This window comes from Durio zibethinus, chromosome 5 (assembly GCF_047325235.1).
Source record: "Durio zibethinus cultivar Kanyao isolate XHJ-2024 chromosome 5, ASM4732523v1, whole genome shotgun sequence".
NCBI lineage: Eukaryota > Viridiplantae > Streptophyta > Magnoliopsida > Malvales > Malvaceae > Durio > Durio zibethinus.
In genome coordinates, this window is record NC_143166.1 from 24,185,767 (window position 1) to 24,204,705 (window position 18,939).

Consider the following 18,939-nt stretch of genomic DNA (forward strand, 5'->3'; position numbering starts at 1 on the left):
AGTCATCTTGATAGGTGAAAAAAATTTTGTGAGGAACTTTTGTACCAACTCATCCTATATGGTGATTGAACTGGATAGTTAAGAAGATAACCAATTTTTTACCTTGTCCCTAAGAGACAAAGGGAAAAGGTCTTAGTCTGATTACATAGTCAGAAACACCATTATATTTAAACATATCACATAATTATAAAAAGTTAAAAAAATTGAAATTTGGATTATTGCTTGGTAACCCTCCAAACTATACAAAAGTTTAGACCTGTTGAATAATCACAAGCTTTATCTTGACGTTATTTGTTTGGATCATTGGCCCTATTATGGATGGTTGAAATCCATGCATATTAGGAACCACATAGTCTTTCAATGTTCTTTGTCCCTCATTGTTCGCATTTGCCATTTGAACTAAAGTTCATGGTGTTGTTTGCTCTCTTCGTAAACATCTAAAGATTCTTTTAATTTTCTTATCAAGTGGAGCTAGGTCAACACTTTAAGATCTATGCATACAAACAAAAAAGATCAAAATAGTTTAAACAAATAAAATAAAAGTGTTTAGATTATAAGGGAATAAAAATCCTTATTGATATTGATATTAAACACTGATATAATCCTCAGTAACAGTGCCAAAAACTTGATTACTACTTTTTGTAATACCTACAAGTGCATAAATTGTAATCAAATAATAGTAGTGAGTAAGTAGAGTATCATCCCATGAAGATTATATAATTGAATTGTTAGATATAATCAAGTACCAAAGAAGATAAACTACTAGCCTTATATCTACAAGTGCATAAATTGTAATCAAATAATAGTAGTGAGTAAGTAGAGTATCATCCCATGAAGATTATATAATTGAATTGTTAGATATAATCAAGTACCAAAGATGATAAACTACTAGCCTTATATCTAAACTAGTGAAAAAAAATTGATTTGAAATTGCAAAGAAAACAATAAAAGAAAGCAATTGTGTAGGCTAAGATTTCAATATCAACTATCACTTAGGAATCTTAGATGTGGCTTAATGAACTAGACCTAAAATAATAGAAAACCTTGAAAAAAAAAAGAAAGATTGGTATAGGCCAAAAGTAAAAGATTGCATAAAAGAAAGAATAAAACTATATTGTAAATAACCAAATAATTAAAAAGAAAGGAAGATTGCTTGAATGAAAATTGAAACTTAAGAATGGAAAAAAAATGATTGCCAAATACTAAAAGAACATAAAAATACTTTGTAAACCAACAAAAAAAGTATGAAACTTAAAAAGAATGGATCTTAAACATAAAAGAATGCTTTGAATTAAGAAAAGAATTTGGAAATGACTTTAGTAATGGTTGTCACCTTATTCAAACTACAAAAAAAAGTTATAAAAAAAAACTTAAATAATCAAAAATAAGAACTAGAGAACAAAATAATAGAATGGAATGAGATGTGATGTGATGTCTTTGAGTTACAAAAGAGCCTATTTATTTATAGATCTAGGTTTTGGCTATAATGGGGATTTGGGATTATAAGTCCTAATTCTATCTAAACTCTAAGTGATAAAGTCTATCTTGATTTTCAAAGTGATTGCTCAATTGTGGAGTTTTCATGTTTGGAAAGTCTTGGCCGAACAGGACTGTCTTAGAGTGATTTTGATTGTACAAGTGTCATGCATGCTCAATCTTACATTCTTGAAGATTGATTCAACTAAGCTTAGTTATCATGACAATGTAGTTGCATTCAATTCAAGCTATTGAAATAGAATTTACAAAAGTTCTTGTTTTGTAAAATCTCTCTTGGTTGAATACAAAAAGGAGTCCTTATTAAAGTCTAGATATTCAATTCTTTAATTACATATAGGATTCTTCTTGTATTTGGGAGAGTCGAACATATGTAGAAGTTCTAGTGCCATTAGGATTCCTTTCTCTAAGTGAATTTAAAAGTCTTTCATCCAATAGGATTCAGCTTAAACTTCTTCTTACATGATCGAATATGAAAAGGATTAGGCTTAACCTAATATTGCATGGATCTTACATGAAATACACGTCCCATACACATTAAACTTAAAAATCAACAAAAAAAAAAACATATTGAATGCACCAAATTCAGTCAAATTTCAAAATTTTTGAACCAAAATGACTTGTAAAACATTATATATTTTATTGCTATCATCCCCTCATTTCTAACGATTATATTTTTTAATCTAGAAGGATAAGGATCGATCAATTCTAATGACTTACAATGGCTAGAGATGATATCCCATTATAAAAGGAAGCCACCAACACATTCTAAAAAGGGATGATGAACCAAGAGCTTTAAATCAAGAAATCAAAAGCTTTAGAATCAATAGTGCTTCAATTCCATACTCTTTTTGTAATCCTTGTATCCAATCTTCATTTGTCTCTTTATCTTTGTTTTTAACCTTAGCAAACACTTGCTTATTAGAGATTTTTACTAGTTTGCAAAAGCATTTGTATTCAAAGGGGATTAGTGAACAAGAGGTATGGTATCCTCTTAAGAGCTTTGTAGTGAAATTGGGTAGAATCCTATAAAGGGTAAAAGTTGCTATCTTAAGCCTTGAAAAAATAAAGATTGTATCTTATAAAAACAACTTTCTACTAGTTGATTAGAAACTTAGCTAGGAAAGCTATGAGAGAGAACATAAGTGCCCTTAGAAAAAGATCGAACCTATATATATTATTGTGTTGATCTTTCTACTCTTACTCCTTTATTTTCATTGTTGTTTATTTGTTATTAAATTTGATAATTTTCACATATTTTCAGTTTTCCATTTACATTTACTTGAAAATTTATTTTTAGGGAAGAATTTGGAAACAATCTAGTTCACCCCCTTATAGATTGTTATCTATACTTTAGCTAGCAAGATCATTTTCAAATTCTTTTTGAAATTTGAATTTCAATTAAATGTAAAATAGAAAATAAAAAATATATGAGATATATGAAATTAATGCACAAATAAATAACAATGAGAAATAAAATACTAGAGTAGAGGATCAAACATAAAAATTTATAAAAGTTTGGTCCTTTTCTAAAGATACCTACATCTTTTCTCTTAGCTTCCCAAGGTAAGAATCCAAATTCACAAATTCTTAAAATTTTTTAAAACTACTTTTCAAGGCTAAAGTACAACCTTCTACTCCTTATCTTTCTAAACTAAGATAACAACCTCTAATTCCCAACCTTTCTAAGCTAAGGTAATAACCTCTAACCACTCAAATGAGTTTCTATAAAAACTCTCAAAATCATTCAAAAGAATACCTTATCTCTTGATCAGAATTAAGCTTTAATGTATTGAAAACTAAAAAAACCTTTCAAAGGTTTAGTTTTTACCTAATGAAGCATAAATAAGAGATTAAATGATTTGGATACAACATATACAAAGATATGGAATTTAAGTTCTAAATTATTTTTTGCTCTTGATCTTCTTAGAGAATTTTGAAAATATGGCTTCATGAACTTTCTCCCATCTTTATCTTTTCTTTATAGGTGTTGAAAGACTTTCTTATATATGATAACTATACAAAATAAAGTTATTTTCAGTGTTTAAATGATTTATTTTTGCTTAGTTCTTACCTAAATAATGTTCTTCGTAGAGCAGAGAGATCAAATACAAAGATTTATAAAGGTTCAGTCCCTTTTCAAAGGCATCTACATCCTCTCTCTTAGCTTTCCAAGTTAAGAATCCAAATTCACAAATTCTTAAAATTCTTTAAAACTACTTTTCAAGGCTAAAGTACAACCTTCCACTCCATATCTTTCTAGATTAAGATAGCAACCTCTAATTCCCAACCTTTCTAAGCTAAGGTAACAACCTCTAACCACTCGAATGAGTTTCTATAAAAACTTTCAAAATCATTCAAAAGAATACCTTATCTCTTTATTAAAATTAAGCTCTAATGTTTTGTAAACTAAAACACCTTTCAAAGGTTTAGTTTTTGCCTAATGAAGTACAAATGAGAGACTAAATGATTTGGATACAACATATACGAAGAATATGGAATTTAAGTTCTAAATTATTTGTTGCTCTTAATTTTCATAGAGAATTTTGAAAATATGGCTTTATGAACTTTCCCTCATATTTCTCTTTTCTTCACGGGTGTTGAAAGACTTTTTTATATATGATAACTATATAAAATAAAGTTATTTTCAGTGTTTAAATGATTTATTTTTGCTTAGTTCTTACCTAAATAATGTTATTTTTACTCCTAATAGGTTAGTTTTCTATTTTGTATGAAATCTTAAAGAAAAGATTGAATCTTATTGAATCTAGAAAAATCTTGATAATTCTTGATCAATCTTTAATGATTCTTGATGCATTAGAATGAATCTTGGAATGTTCTTGATATATTCTTGGTGATTTTTAAATTTTTTAGAAATTTTAGAAAGAAAGAATGGAAATGTATTCAAGATTAGGTTTACCGAATTTAAAGGAGTTGAAATTGTTCAATCTTGATGAAAAATTAAGAAAATTCATGCAAGAATCAAGCTAGGCATGTTTAGTCATAATGGAACATAGAATTGTAATTTCAACTGAATGTAAGTCCATGGTAATTAATGTAGGTAAACATGCATCAGATTATTATTGGATGACATGACAACAACTTTTTTCTTATTGGATAAGAAAGATGATTTGGAGGCTTATGTGGCATGATGAGGTGTCAATTTTGGTCACATCGAAAAAGACTAAATAGCCCGTGATTTTTCCTACTTGGATTTAGAATTCCTATTTCTATTTGGAGTAAGATTTGTATGATACAAAAAGAGCATTAAGAAAGTCAACAAAGTAAGTCTTTTGCCTAAAGAAAAACTCTAAAATTTCTCCAAGAAAAAGAGACAAGTTGTGACATGCATAAAAAGGTTCAAGATTATGCAATTTGAAGTTTCTTTCTAAAAGGTTAGTATAGCTTAAACCAAAACCAATTCTATTTTTTTAAAATTAATTTTTTCCTTCTTTTTTTCTATTCTAGAAGTTGCTACGTGTAAAGAAAAGAAGTTGCTAGAAGATATTTATCATCTAGAAGACAAGGTATGGTCTAGAAGAGTTATTGTGAAAAGTTTTATTTTAATTCAACTAAAAAAGCATTCTTTGATTCCAGAATTGTATTCCAACCAAACCTAGAAACTGCTAAAAGATAGTCCAATTTGACTGAACCTATCTTGGAGTCTTTCTTCTATAAATACTTAGTTTTAGGTCTTAGAAAATTTGTATGGTTAGGGTGACAGACTAATGTATACAATTTATAGATTTCTTTTTCTTATGTTCTTTTAAAAGCCTTCTTGATTCTTTAATTTTTTGATCTTTTGAATTCAATTTATGTAAAGTTTTGTTTAGTTTTTTATTTAATAAAGTTCTATTTTGAGTTCTTTTCAATTTGGTTTAATTAATTTTTTATGTAATTGATTTAATTATTAGTTCTTGCATTTCGGTTTGTGATTTTTTATTAGTTCTTATTGCGATCTTACTTAATTTTTGGTTAATTGTTGCAGTTTAACTATTGTTTTCATATTATTCTCTTAATTGCAATTTAAAATTCATCCCAAAGCTTTCAATTATTGTTATTAGCTTTAGAGTTAGTTCCTATTAATTTCTATTTGCATGATTTGCATGTTTATGTTTATATTAGCTTAATCGCATGATTCATTACATGTTAATCTTAATTTGCATGATTCTATCATTCATACAAGTTTCAATTTCAGTTTATAAAGTTTAGTTTGATTTTGATTTACTTTAATTGCATCTTGATCTTATTACATGCTTTTAGATTCGGTTATTGCTAGTATTGATTTATTGCATGAATCTTTGCATCTTTTGCATATTTTTAGGTTAATCTAAGATCATAATACTTTTGGTTCTTTAATTTTGGATTGATCTCAATTGGTTTATTGATTCTTAGATCTATTGTATGTTTTTAGGTAAATTTAAGTTAATAATAGTTTACTTGCTTGCTTTAATAATTGATTAGGGTTAAGTAAGTTTAGTTAAGTTTCGATTTGTTTCAATCACTTGTTGTTAATTCAATTTGGTTTGGCAAGCTTAGTAGTGCCTAAAAGTAGGTTTTATTAGATAAATTTAGATTTGGTTTTTGTTAATTTGATTAGTTTTGCATGTTTAATTAGTTAATTAGTTGTTGCTTAGTTCTATAAGTTATATTTACATGCTGGTTTTCAATTTAATTATTCAATTGCATCCTAATTTTTAATTTCTTATATATTTAGCATTGATTCATGTTTTAAGCATTCTTGCATACTTAAATTTAATTGAACTAGGTTAATTACATGTTGTCAAGTTTTAGTTTGGTTAATTAGATGTTAAGTTTAGTTTGGTTCAATCTTCTTTTTATTCTTTAGTTTCTATCTTGCTTAATCATAGTTAATTTAATCTTGTTTCTTTTATTCTCTTGATGTTTGGATTAGTATAGCTTTAATTTCATATTAATTTATAGTGATTGCATGTTTTAAGTTATTTGCATAATTTAGATTCTATTTTGCATATCTTATTTGAATTGTCCAAGTATAAGCAAGGTTGAGATAATTTTAGTACTTGTTACTCTTATATTTTCAATCTCCATGGGAACGATCTTTATTTACTACTTGTATGATTTTGTGTGCTTGCAAATTCTCAATCAATATAGAGAAAAATGAATTAGAGCATTTGGGATTAACTTACAGAAGAAGTGTTTATCTCTTGAAAAACTAGATGTTAGGAGTTGTCAGGAGCAAGAAAATTGATCCGATCCATTAGGGGATTGATTGGGTCATGAATTGTTTTCAACTTTTTACCATTGCAAGCTAGGGGATTAATCTATTTTCATAGGGGATTGATCCGTTCATGCTGATTTTCAATTCGGGTAATTCTAGATGAATAATGCAATTGGTTGCCTTAAATTAAATCTTGTTTTGCACTCTACTTATTAATTTGATCATATCTTGAGTTATAAAACTCCAAAAAAAAATCTGTTTAAGGCATTTTTATACATGTAAAATTCAATATCTGATTCAATGTATAAAAATTATAATAAATTTTTAAAACTACTTCGTGTGCAATTGTTAGATAGCATAGTTTTTCATAAAAATTCAAAATTTTTTCTTAGAAAATTTTTATTTTTATTTTGTTTGATCCATTAGAAAGTAAATTAAAAAAGATTTCCAACCATGTAAAATTGAAATATGAAAACTTTGTAAATCAATACAGAAAAAAAAGAAAACAAATGAAATTTTGAAAAAACCTTATTCTTACAAAAATCTTTTTCTAGATAATTCATTTCTCAAAATCAATATTATAAAAAATTATATTTAGTCCAAGATGTATAAATTCACTTCAAAAACAACAATTGATCTTTTATTTAAACTCGAATAAATAACCTTTAAAGATAATTTTGGTTAAAAAAATATTTGTTTAAACTTTAAGAAACATTTTATAAATAATTATCAATCTTGAAAATTTATATTTTTGATATAAACATTAAGAGCAACCTTTTAAAATATTTCCCTGAGATATTTTTCAATTTAAATAATAATTTTGAAAGTAATAGAATTTATATAGTACCAACATAATATATATTAGGAACAAGGCATTAAATAAACCTCTTTCAAAATCTAAAACCCTTTTCAAAAATATTCTTCATTTCAAATATTACTTTGAAAAACATATGATTTATTTAGCAGCAAAAATAATGTAATTTAAGAACATGTACTAAATAAGTGTTTTTCAAAGTCTTGATCAAGCTTATTTAGCTTAATGTTTTGTCATTTCAAAATAATGATCAATTTAAAACTAACAGATATAATTAGATACTCATTAAGTTTGGAAATGGATGTTTCTCTCTATTTAAACATAATCATTTTATTGGTTCCAGTGTTTTTTGAGATGATTTATACAAATTAAAACTTGATAACCTTTTTGTGGAAACTATATTGATTTTCCATCATAATGTCAATAGTAAATGTTGTTTAGTGGATGAAAGTTCAACTTACTTATGGCATAAACATTTGCATCATATATCTAAAGAAAGAATACAAAGAATGATAAAGACTGAAATCCTTCATAATTTAGATTTTACAAATTATGGTACTTGTGTGGATTATATTAAGAGAAAACACATAATTAAGAGATTAGCCATAAGAAGCACAAAAATCCTTGAGATTATACATATTGATATGTGTGAATCTTTTAATGTTTCATCTTTTGGTGGGAGAAAAGTATTTTATCACTTTTATTGATGGTTCTTCATGTTATGGCTATGTCCACTTGTTGCATGAAACATTTAACTCGACAAATGTTTTATAGGTATTTGTTAATAAGGTTAAAAGACAATTAGATACTAAAGTGAAAACTATCAGATCTATCTGAATGGTAATATTATGGAAGATATGATGAAAATGGACAATAAATCTATGCTCAATCCATAATGGCAGGTACATCGTAACAAAATAGTATTTCAAATGGCATAACCATACTTTAATGGATATAGTTAGGAGTATGTTAAGTAACTTTTTTTACCTTTATTATTGTGGATGCATGCTTTGAAAATAATCATGTATTTGTTAAACAGAGTTCCTAGCAAGGCAGTTCTAATGATTCCTTTTGAATAGTGGATAGGAAAAAAATCAGTTTAAGGCACCCGCATGTTTAGGGCTATTTGGTAGAAGTAAAAATTTATAATCCACTTAAGAAGAAATTGGATTCAAGAATAACCGATGGTTTCTTCATTGCTTATCCAGAAAAATCTAAAGTGTATAATTTTATTGTCCTAGCCATAGAACAAGAATTATTAAAAACAAAAATCTTTGGTTCATTGAAAATGGTGAAACTAGTGGGAATGTGAAATCATTGGAAGTGAAACTTTAAAAAGTTAGTGTGCAAATTCCTTTACCTATAACTTTTTCTCAAATTGTTGTTCCTACAATTGTTGAATAGCTTAACAACTTATAACAACAACAAATAAATGACCAAACACCCTACACTAATGAACCTCTGTAATGGATAAACCACGTGAAGCAACATTAAAAAGGACTCAAAAGGCTAAAAAGGTATGTTATTTTTTATGAATTTTTTATTTATCTACAAGAGTTAGAATTTGACTTAAGAATTAATGAAAATTCATTTTCATTTTCATTTTCGTAAGCCATGAAAAGTGCTAATTTTACCAAATGGTGTTAAATGCCATGAAAGAAGAGTTGAAATCAACGAATTATAATGATGTTTGGGATCTTGTTGAATTGCTTGAAGGTTGTAAAAGAGTTGGGCATAAATGAGTCTTCAAGATAAAGTGTGAGTTAAATGGCAATGTCAGAGGATACTAGGCTAGACTTGTTGTTAAATGGTTTACTCAAAATGATGGCAATAACCATAAATGACCTTTTTTTCAATTTCTAAAAGGACTCATTTAGAATTATTATGGTCATAGTAGCTCACTATGAGTTAGAGCTACATCAAATGGATGTGAAAACCACTTTTTTAAATGGATATTTAGATGAAAAGTTTATATGGATCAACCTAAAGATTTTTTCCAATTAAAGAAAAGGAACACATGGTGTGTAAATTTACAAAGTCAATGTACAGTCTTACATAAGCTTCTTAACAATGGTATCTTAAGTTTAATGATACTATCACTTCATTTGGATTTATGAAAAACACTATTGATCAGTGTATATATTTAAAAGTCAGTGGGAGCAAGTTTATATTTCTAATCTTGTATGTTGATAATATTTTGCTTGTTACTAATGATTTTAGCTTATTACATGAGACTAAAAAATTTCTGTCAAAGAATTTTGAAATGAAAGATATGGATAAGGCATCCTATGTGATTGGAGTTGAAATATTTTGTGATAGATCACAATGATTGTTAGGGTTGTCTAAAAAAACATATATTAAAAGAATTCTAGAGAGATTTAAAATGGAAAAGTATGAAATAGCTTGTCACTGCTGATCCACTACAAAAGCTGAGTTTGTGACATACTTTGAAGCCATTGTTTATGATTTATAGTTGTGGAATTATATTTCAAGACTTGGAATTGTCGACAGTATTGCTATATCACTAAAAAGTTATTGTGATAATACTACAGCAGTTTTCTTTTCTAAAAATGGCAAGTATTCAAAAGGTGTTAAACATATAAAATTGAAATACTTTGCCATTAAAGAAGTCTAGAAACAAAAAGTGTCAATTGATCATAATACCACCAATCTTATGGTTGCAGATTCGTTAACAAAAAGATTGCTACCAAAGACATTTAATGAAAATGTCGAAAGAATAGGCATTATTGAAAATCATTATTGACTTTATGGTAAAATTTTATGTTTTTTTAAGTATTTGATATTCTGAGCTCTTTTAAATATTGTTTCTAATATATTAATGCAACTTTGTTTCATTATATTAATATATATTCATGATTGGATTATGTGAATATAAACAAGATTTTCTCTAAATAAGACATTATTGTTGAAATGTTATGGTATCTTTTATTACACATTAAGTTAAGTATATAACTAATATTTTGATATATGGAAAGGACTATGTCGAGCTAAAAACACGATATACAATCACTATGATTCTTATTAGATTTTGTTTAATGATAATTTATGATTTCATCAATTTAAGAAATTACTTAACTTTTATTTTACTAATTATGTTTTATTATTAAATAATAAAATTGAATAATTCCATTTAGGCCAAGTAGAAGAATGTTGATTTTAAGTGGCCTATGTGATGTTATATTAAATAATTATATTTTAATTTATTTAAAAGATAATTATAGTTTAATGATGGTTATAAGCTAAAAAAAAACTCTTATTGATCAAAACAAAAAGAGTTTTGCTTATAATTATGAGAAGAATGAATGAATGTAATTAAAATAAAAGAAAATTTTGTTTATAATTCATATGTTGATGAAACGTATGATCGAATATTGTTAAAAATGAAAGAAAAATTGTTTCACTCTTTATGCCTATAAATTTATTTGTTCTATCCATCAAGAATGTATGTAAAGAAAAAAGAAATCAAAAGAGAAAAATTAATCTTAATAAAATTTCATTTAAAAAAATTTATAATGGATTAAGGTATCATTTTTCTCTAATTAAAAAATTGTGAAATCATTTTGTTCTAAGAGTTTGGACATTAATTAGAATTTGATCTAGATAATTAATAAAACTATCACAAAAAATATTTTAATAAATATGAGGTCAATAATATAAAATAGAAAAAGGATAAACTTTAATTCTAGAGGCTAAAATATTATTAAAATTTAATATTTCAGAACCGAAAAAATGATAGTATCATCAAAATAAAATGTTCGGTGGCTAAAAACAAAAACATTCAAATAGATGATTGTTCAGCCAAAAACTGCTCGTGAGTCGGGAGATGGAGCTCGTACATGGGTTAAGTTTGCGGGCCCAAGCTCCTGCATGAAAATGCAGAGGGCATGCCTAACTGGGTTGGGCTCCGGATAAATTTTGTGCAAACCATATTTATTAAAAACAGTGTATATATATATATCAATATTCGGACGCTTACGTGCCGAAAACCAGAATATTCTGAAACCCGTTCGCACTCGCCAGCGTGTATAATATATGGATAATTTTTATCAAAAGCAGACATGTATCTAGCGTTAATAATGCGTTATCCACAATATCGATATTGAAACACCAACCACTTAAACGAGCCGAGTAGGCCCAGCGTGATCTCCAAAACATTAACAGAGCCAGAAAAATTAAAACAGAAGAAAATATAAAAATATAATTAATTAAGAGGGAGAAATGGAGCAATCCGCATAGTTATGGCGTCGTGCGTGCTATCGACCACTTTGGTAACACCTCCCACTACACTTGACAAATCCCGAATTAAGCCCTCAACGAACTCTGAAAAACTGTCTCTCTGCTCATCGTTATCGTTTTTTAAGGTTGGAGTTAGAAAAAGGAAGGTAAAGTGCAAGGCCGTTAGCGAAAGCTCCCAGGGGTCCGTTGATCGATCTGTTTATCAAGGCGCTTTTGGCCCCTGGACCGTTGATCCTAAAGACGTCCGCGAGGTAATGAATTTTAATTTCATGCCCTTTTGCCGTATCTCCTCGGGTTTCAAGAGGAAAATCAATTTGATGAATCCTTCGAAACATGCATATGTATCTTGGCAGGTTGTTTTATACAGATCAGGATTAGTGACTGCTGCTTCATCGTTTGTAATTGCCGCATCAGCTGCATTTTTACCTGACAACTTTGCATTTAAAGAAATTATTGAGCAAAATCTTAATTTGTTTTACTTGATTGCTGCTGGTGGACTGGGCCTATCCTTATATTTGATTCACATCTATGTAACTGAGATTAAACGTACCCTTCAAGCATTATGGGCACTTGGAGTGGTTGGGTCATTGGCAACCTATGTGACCCTTGCTCAACCTGCTGGGGAGAACTTGGTGCAGTATGTTCTCGATAACCCAACGGCTGTCTGGTTTATTGGCCCTCTTTTTGCTTCATTGACAGGACTTGTTTTCAAAGAAGGTAATGTCATTGTCAAGCGGAAGCCCCATTCATTTAACCTTTAGCCTTTAGTATATAAGTTGTACGTTCCAACTTCATACCTCCATTACATTGTCTAATGCCATATAGTTGTGAATTGATATAGTTTTATCCAGTCATTTAATTATGATTAGTTTTAATTTGCTAAACAGGCCTCTGCTATGGGAAGTTGGAAGCTGGTATTCTAACATTCATTATACCCACAGTGCTTCTTGGGCACCTGGTATTTACTTTTGCTTTATTTGTTTGGTCTCGGTGTCATTGTGTTGATTTATACTGATCATCAAACTGTTGAACTTCTTAAGTATTATAGCTTTTGAGCTCTGGTCTATGTATGATGAGCTTTTACTTGAAAAGCAGACTGGTTTGATGGATGATGGAGTGAAACTTACTTTATTGGGTTCCTGGATGGCTCTCTTTGTTATATTTGCTGGAAGGAAGTTTACTCAGCCCATTAAGGTACCTTATTACTTGGATCAGATATTACTGTTCAGACATATCCATGCTGATTAACTTTTGTTGTATGAAGAAACAAATATCATTATTCTGATGCTCTCTTGTTCACTTTCAAGGATGATATCGGTGACAAATCTGTCTTCATGTTCAATTCTCTACCCGAGGATGCAAAGAAAGCTTTGATTGAGAAACTTGAGCAACGGAAAGTACAGTCAGAGAGCCAAGAAGATACACTTCAATAAGAGGTCTGTTAATTAAAATGGGGAAAAATTTTTGAGGTAGTTAATTTTGTTAGTGTGCTCTGAATGTTGTCTGTGATGTTTCTTTAGTTAGCTTAAGACTTAAATATAGCATGAAAACTTTTCAGCCTCCAGATTGTTGGTGTCTTCACTTCATCTTGAGAATAAATGTGTAAAAATATTTGGTTTTTTCTTTTCTGGGTAGATGATAAAAATATTTATTACTGTAAATAATATAACCAAATACATTTACCCTTTAAAGACATCTATAGAGTTGTAGAATTTTAATCTTAGAGGATATGATCTCTTTTATTAATGTAGTTTGACAGTTATTCATCCTTTTTCCATGTGAATAACATGATGTTATGGTCATTGAAGAGGATGTGTAGTTTGACAGTTGCCATCTGCTGATAGTTTGATAATAGTTTCATAATGATTTTGACTAAATAGTTACCTTCCAAACTACAAACAAGAAACAAGAAACCATCTCCCACATATACAAATGAAGAAGAAAACCATTAACTTGTTACGAAAATAGTGAAGCATGCTTGAGATTTTACCCTAATATCTCCTTTTGTTTTGATTTATTTAATTTATTTAATTTTGCTGACTGAAAAATATTGGCATTCAATGGTGTACACTGTTACTTCCAAACAACTCAAGGAAAATTTACACTCTGCTGCATTAGTTTGCAGTCCTTTGTTTTCATCCACTTCAGATTTAACAGAACCACCTTCAATCTTACCTTTTTCAACATCAGACCGCTCAAGCATTGGCCTTGACAAGATGACTTACCGTTATGAGCACTCACTTTCTTAAAATTGTGTGTTTCTGGGGGTTTAGCTTCCATATCAGATTTCAGACTGTAATGTTCGGCTTCCTCCAAAAGTTGACTATTTGCACTAAACATTTCAGCATCTATCATCCGCAGCTACATCTGTTTCTCAATGCCTGCTGTAAACTTCTTTACTGGACTCATCAGACTTTTCCTCTCATACATTTCTGTGTCTTAGTGACTCTATCACAATCATTAGTTCCCTGTTAACCTGCCATGAGACCAGATGTCATCAAGGGAAATTTATGGCTGCAATTTATTATTGGCATTTCATTTTGATCGTAGTGGAACAAAATTAGCATTTTTCAGTGTGTTTTTGTATTGCACTACTCAATTCAATTAGATCCATTCACCACACTTCTTAAATAAATGTTATAAATTTTTAAAATAAAAAAGTTATGAAGATAGCATACTTTCAGCATAGATGAAATTCACTTGTTATGCATGCTGTGGTTTCTAGTATATCAAGAGTACCTGACACAGCCTCTAGTACCTGAGGATTACGAAGAAATTCAGCTATATCATTTGAACGTAAAGGTAGAAATTCAGCTATATCATTTGAACAGAAAGGGCGTTTATGTTAGTATATCCCTTAGAGCCAATAGAATTGGATCAAGGGAACACCATTATTTATGTGTCAAATTTACTTATAAATAAGTTAACAGGGGGTTTCCTTCATCAAAGAGTATTATCAAATACACATTGGATGAAGTCCAAGGAATTATAAAATGTTATAATTATGAGATACTTAGGCCTCGAATATCATTTTTAAATATAGTTCTTGGGCGATACATTGTTGAGATTGGACATCGACAAAATACAAAGTTCAGCACAAATTATGTTTTTAACTTCATGAAATAAGCAAAACTAGTCTCATAGATTGAGAAATGGTGGTATTTGCATGTCGGGTTTTGTTAGATGAACAAGTTTTATGAATAAGGTCAGTTATGAGAATTCCATTTAGTACTTCATTCAAATGTCTATGAAAATTATCTCATGTGTAAGTTTTTTAACTGATTCTCAAAATACACAATTATTTGTAGTATTAGAATATTTGAATAAGCAAGTTGTCATTTTTCAATATATATGAGAAAAAATATACTTAAATAAGTGTAAAATTAAAAACTGTTAGTTTTGAATCGATCTTTATTTTGAAATGACAAAATATTAAGTTAGATAAATTTGATTAAAATCTTGAAAAAGACTTATTTAGTACATGCTCTTAAATTATATTGTTTTTAATACTAAATAAATATTAGTAATATTTGAAATAAAAAATATTTTGGAAAATTGTTTTAAATTTTGAAAAGATTTATTTAGTATATAATTCCTATGATTTATTATTCTTTGTACTAAATAAATATTAGATCTTCCAAAATAGTATTTGATTTTAAAATTGTTTTTTTATAAAGCTTAAAACCTTTCTTCATGTTTTTGTATTCTTCAAACCAAAACTATCTTTATTTGAGTTTAAATAAAAGTTTAATTATTGTCTTTTTAAAGTGAACTTAATTCATCTTGGGCTCAATACAATTTTGATAATATTAGTTTTGAGAAATGAATTAACTTGAGAAAGTTATTATGTAAGAACAAAATTTTCTAATATTAAAATTGTTTTATTTGTATTAATTTATGAAGTTTTAATATTTGAATTTTATATTGATGAGAAACTCTTTAAGTTTACTTTCTAATAGAATAAACAAAATCAAAATTTAAATTTTCTAAAGAAAAAGTTTTGAATTTTTACTAAAGATTATGTAATTGTTTAACAACTACACTAGGCGTAGTTTTAGGAACTCATTATAATTTTATACATTGAATTAGATGATAAATTTTATATGGATAAAAAATTCCTCAAATTTAGTTTATAAATCTTCAAATGTATCTTTATTTAAAGTTGTATAACTTAAGATATAATCAAATTAATGAGTAAAGTACAAAATAAGAGTTAGTTTAAAATGACCAAAGGCAATGTTCATCTAGAACCACCCCGTCTGCAAAACTAGCTTGACCCAATCGATCCTCTATCAAAATGGATTGATTTATTGTCCTATAATTTGAATGAAATTCAAGAACAAATCATTCTCCAATGGGACCTGATCATTTTTATTGCTGCTTAACAGCTTTTTAATGGTTATTATGAAAAGAGAAAAATATGCATTTTCATTTTCTAATCTCTTCAAATGACTACAAACTTATTTCCTCTATAAATTAAACATTCCAATGCATTTGTGAAGCAAGAGAGTAAGCACCAATAAGCATTATATTTATTCTCTTAAGAGTTTAAGAACATTCTAAAGATTAAAACATTAATTTTTTTCATTTTTGTATCCAAATTATATTTATTCTTCATTTATCATTCTTTATACTTAAATTAGGCAAATATTTAACCTTGAAGAGGTATTTCATAGTTTGCAAATTCCTTTTGTCCTATTGAGTGAAATTGATAGGATTCAATAGAATTGTAGAAAGGATAGAGATTGCTTTTCATGACCTTAAAAGATAGAGATTGTATTTTGTAAGAGATTTTTCAATTATTGCATTGCGCATGGCTAAAAGAGTTAAGAAAGAGAACATAAATGTATTTGGAAAAGGACCAAATTTTTATAAATTTTTGTATTTGATTTTTTTATTTTTACTCTTTTATTTTCATTGTTATTTATGTGTTTTAAATTTTTTATTATTGTTAATCTCATCAAATTTTCATAAAAAAATTTTATTATTTTAAATTTTTTATTCAAATTTACTGAAAATCAATTTTAAAAAATTTAAGATAATCCAATTCACCCATTTTTAGATTGTTATCTACACTTGAGTTAACAAAAAATTATATATATATTTTAACTATTGATCTTAATAGATCTAAAAGATGATATAGACAAGTAAAAAAGAGAAATTTTATTTAATTCATCTTTTTAATATATTAAAATCCATAGTTAAAAAAGGTGTAAAACTTTTTTTGTATGATTTGATCTCATTGATTTTAATAAATCCAAGGATAAGAAAAACAAGTACAAATAAGAAAAAAAGTTTAATCTCATTCCTTATATTTTTAAAATTAATGATTAAAAAAATATGTAAAATTAAAAAAAACTTATACGTTGATCTCTGTTTGTGTGGGTATATATATATATATATATGGCCAACGTGCAATTTTTCTATATCAATAAATGATTATTAGATGATATGATGGTAGAATTAGGGGCTATAATTATATACAACTAAAACAAAACATTGTAAAGCTTAAGTTTGATTTAAGTTCAAATTTGATCTGAATTTTTTTTTTGATTCGTGCTCAACTTAAGATAAAAATTAAATTGTTTGAGTTTATTCAATTAAGTTCGTAACTTAATATAAATTTACAAATTTCATTACTATGCTTTACTTGAGCTCAATCTTGAATTGAGAATATTAGAAATTTTTTTCTTAAAATTAAAATGAGAATAAAGCTATAAATAAATAATCAAAATATTATTTATATAATATTAATAATATTATAAAATATTAAAAAGAAACTTGAATAAGCTTAATAAGTACTTGAGTCAAGCAAATTTAAATTTAATTTATTCAATTAGATAATAATTGAGTTAAGTTCAAGTAATTTTCAAATAATTTACGAGTATATAAGTTTATTTGCACACTAACAGGCATGTTTGTGAAACTACACTTGACGAGTACAAAATTATCAAATCTAAAAAATATACTTATTTAAAGATTGACTTATCATCCTGACCCATGTGTTTGGTCCGATTTGATTCTGAACAAAATTTTTGAAGTTGCCCAATCAAAGATAAAATCTAATTAATAAAAATATTTTTTATTTAATTTTTTTAAAGATATTAAATATTAGTATTTTAATATATATTTTAAAAAGTTTTTGACCTGTTAGCCTCAACAAACCGAACCTAATAAATATTAACAAAAATTTTTAAAACTAATTATATATGATTCCACTCAACTCATGGATAAAATTTAATTTGTTTTTTTTTTAAATAATTTTTATATTTTTTTTGTGTTTGTTTAATAAAAAATTTACTCATCATCAGAGAATAACTTATTAATTAACGAAAAATGAAATTATTTTTTTAAAATTGTTTACAATTTCTATAAATAGCTTTCTATGGATAAAATTATTCGTCAAAATGATAAATATAGTTATACTTATAATGATTATAGATATTATTTTTTTAAACTCAAACTTAATTTGACTTGACTTAAAATATTATTATATTAATATAAAATATTTTATTTAATTTTACTGAAAATTTAAAATATTAATATTAAAAGTCTTCTTATATTTTAATTTTAAATATTTTATATTCTCAAGCCAAGTTTTAAATATGATATTTTAAACTTAAATTTAATTTGATCCAACTTAAAATATTATTATATTAATAAAAATATTTTATTTAGTTTTAATTAAAATATTAAAAGTTTTGATATTTTAATTTTAAATATTTCTATTTTGTATATTATTAAATTTAAATATAAATATTTTTAATATTTCAATATGGAATAGTATTATTTAATAAAATGAATATTTGTATTATTTTAATAATATAGTATTAATATTCATAAAATATTAATATTATAATTTTAATAATGTAAATATAATATTAAAAATATAAATAATAGTATTAATATTATATTATATAATTTTGATAACAAATATTCATATAATAAATAATATTTATTATTTTAATAATTAAAAATATTTATTATTAATTAAATAATTTTTTAAAAAATAATTAAATAATAAAATTTTTTTTCCATTGATCCAAAAAAATAAATTTTTACTTTTTCAAAAAAAATTGACTGAAAATACTCTGATAATGAATTTAGAGTCCATCATCAATTTGTTTTGCAAACAGTCCCGACTATAAAACCAATACCCTTTTAAAACCCTAGT

At 26.7% G+C, this 18,939-nt stretch overlaps 1 protein-coding gene across 1 annotated transcript; it reads left to right on the top strand.

Moving 5' to 3' along the window:
• The first annotated feature begins 11,683 nt into the window (after positions 1-11,683).
• On the top strand, positions 11,684-13,488 carry LOC111283021 (integral membrane family protein). The gene is made up of 5 exons (XM_022871370.2): positions 11,684-12,016; positions 12,119-12,482; positions 12,653-12,723; positions 12,861-12,959; positions 13,073-13,488. The coding sequence occupies exons 1-5, from the start codon at positions 11,768-11,770 to the stop codon at positions 13,196-13,198; spliced, it is 909 nt and encodes a 302-aa protein (XP_022727105.2). The 5' UTR covers positions 11,684-11,767; the 3' UTR covers positions 13,199-13,488.
• The last annotated feature ends 5,451 nt before the right edge of the window (positions 13,489-18,939 follow it).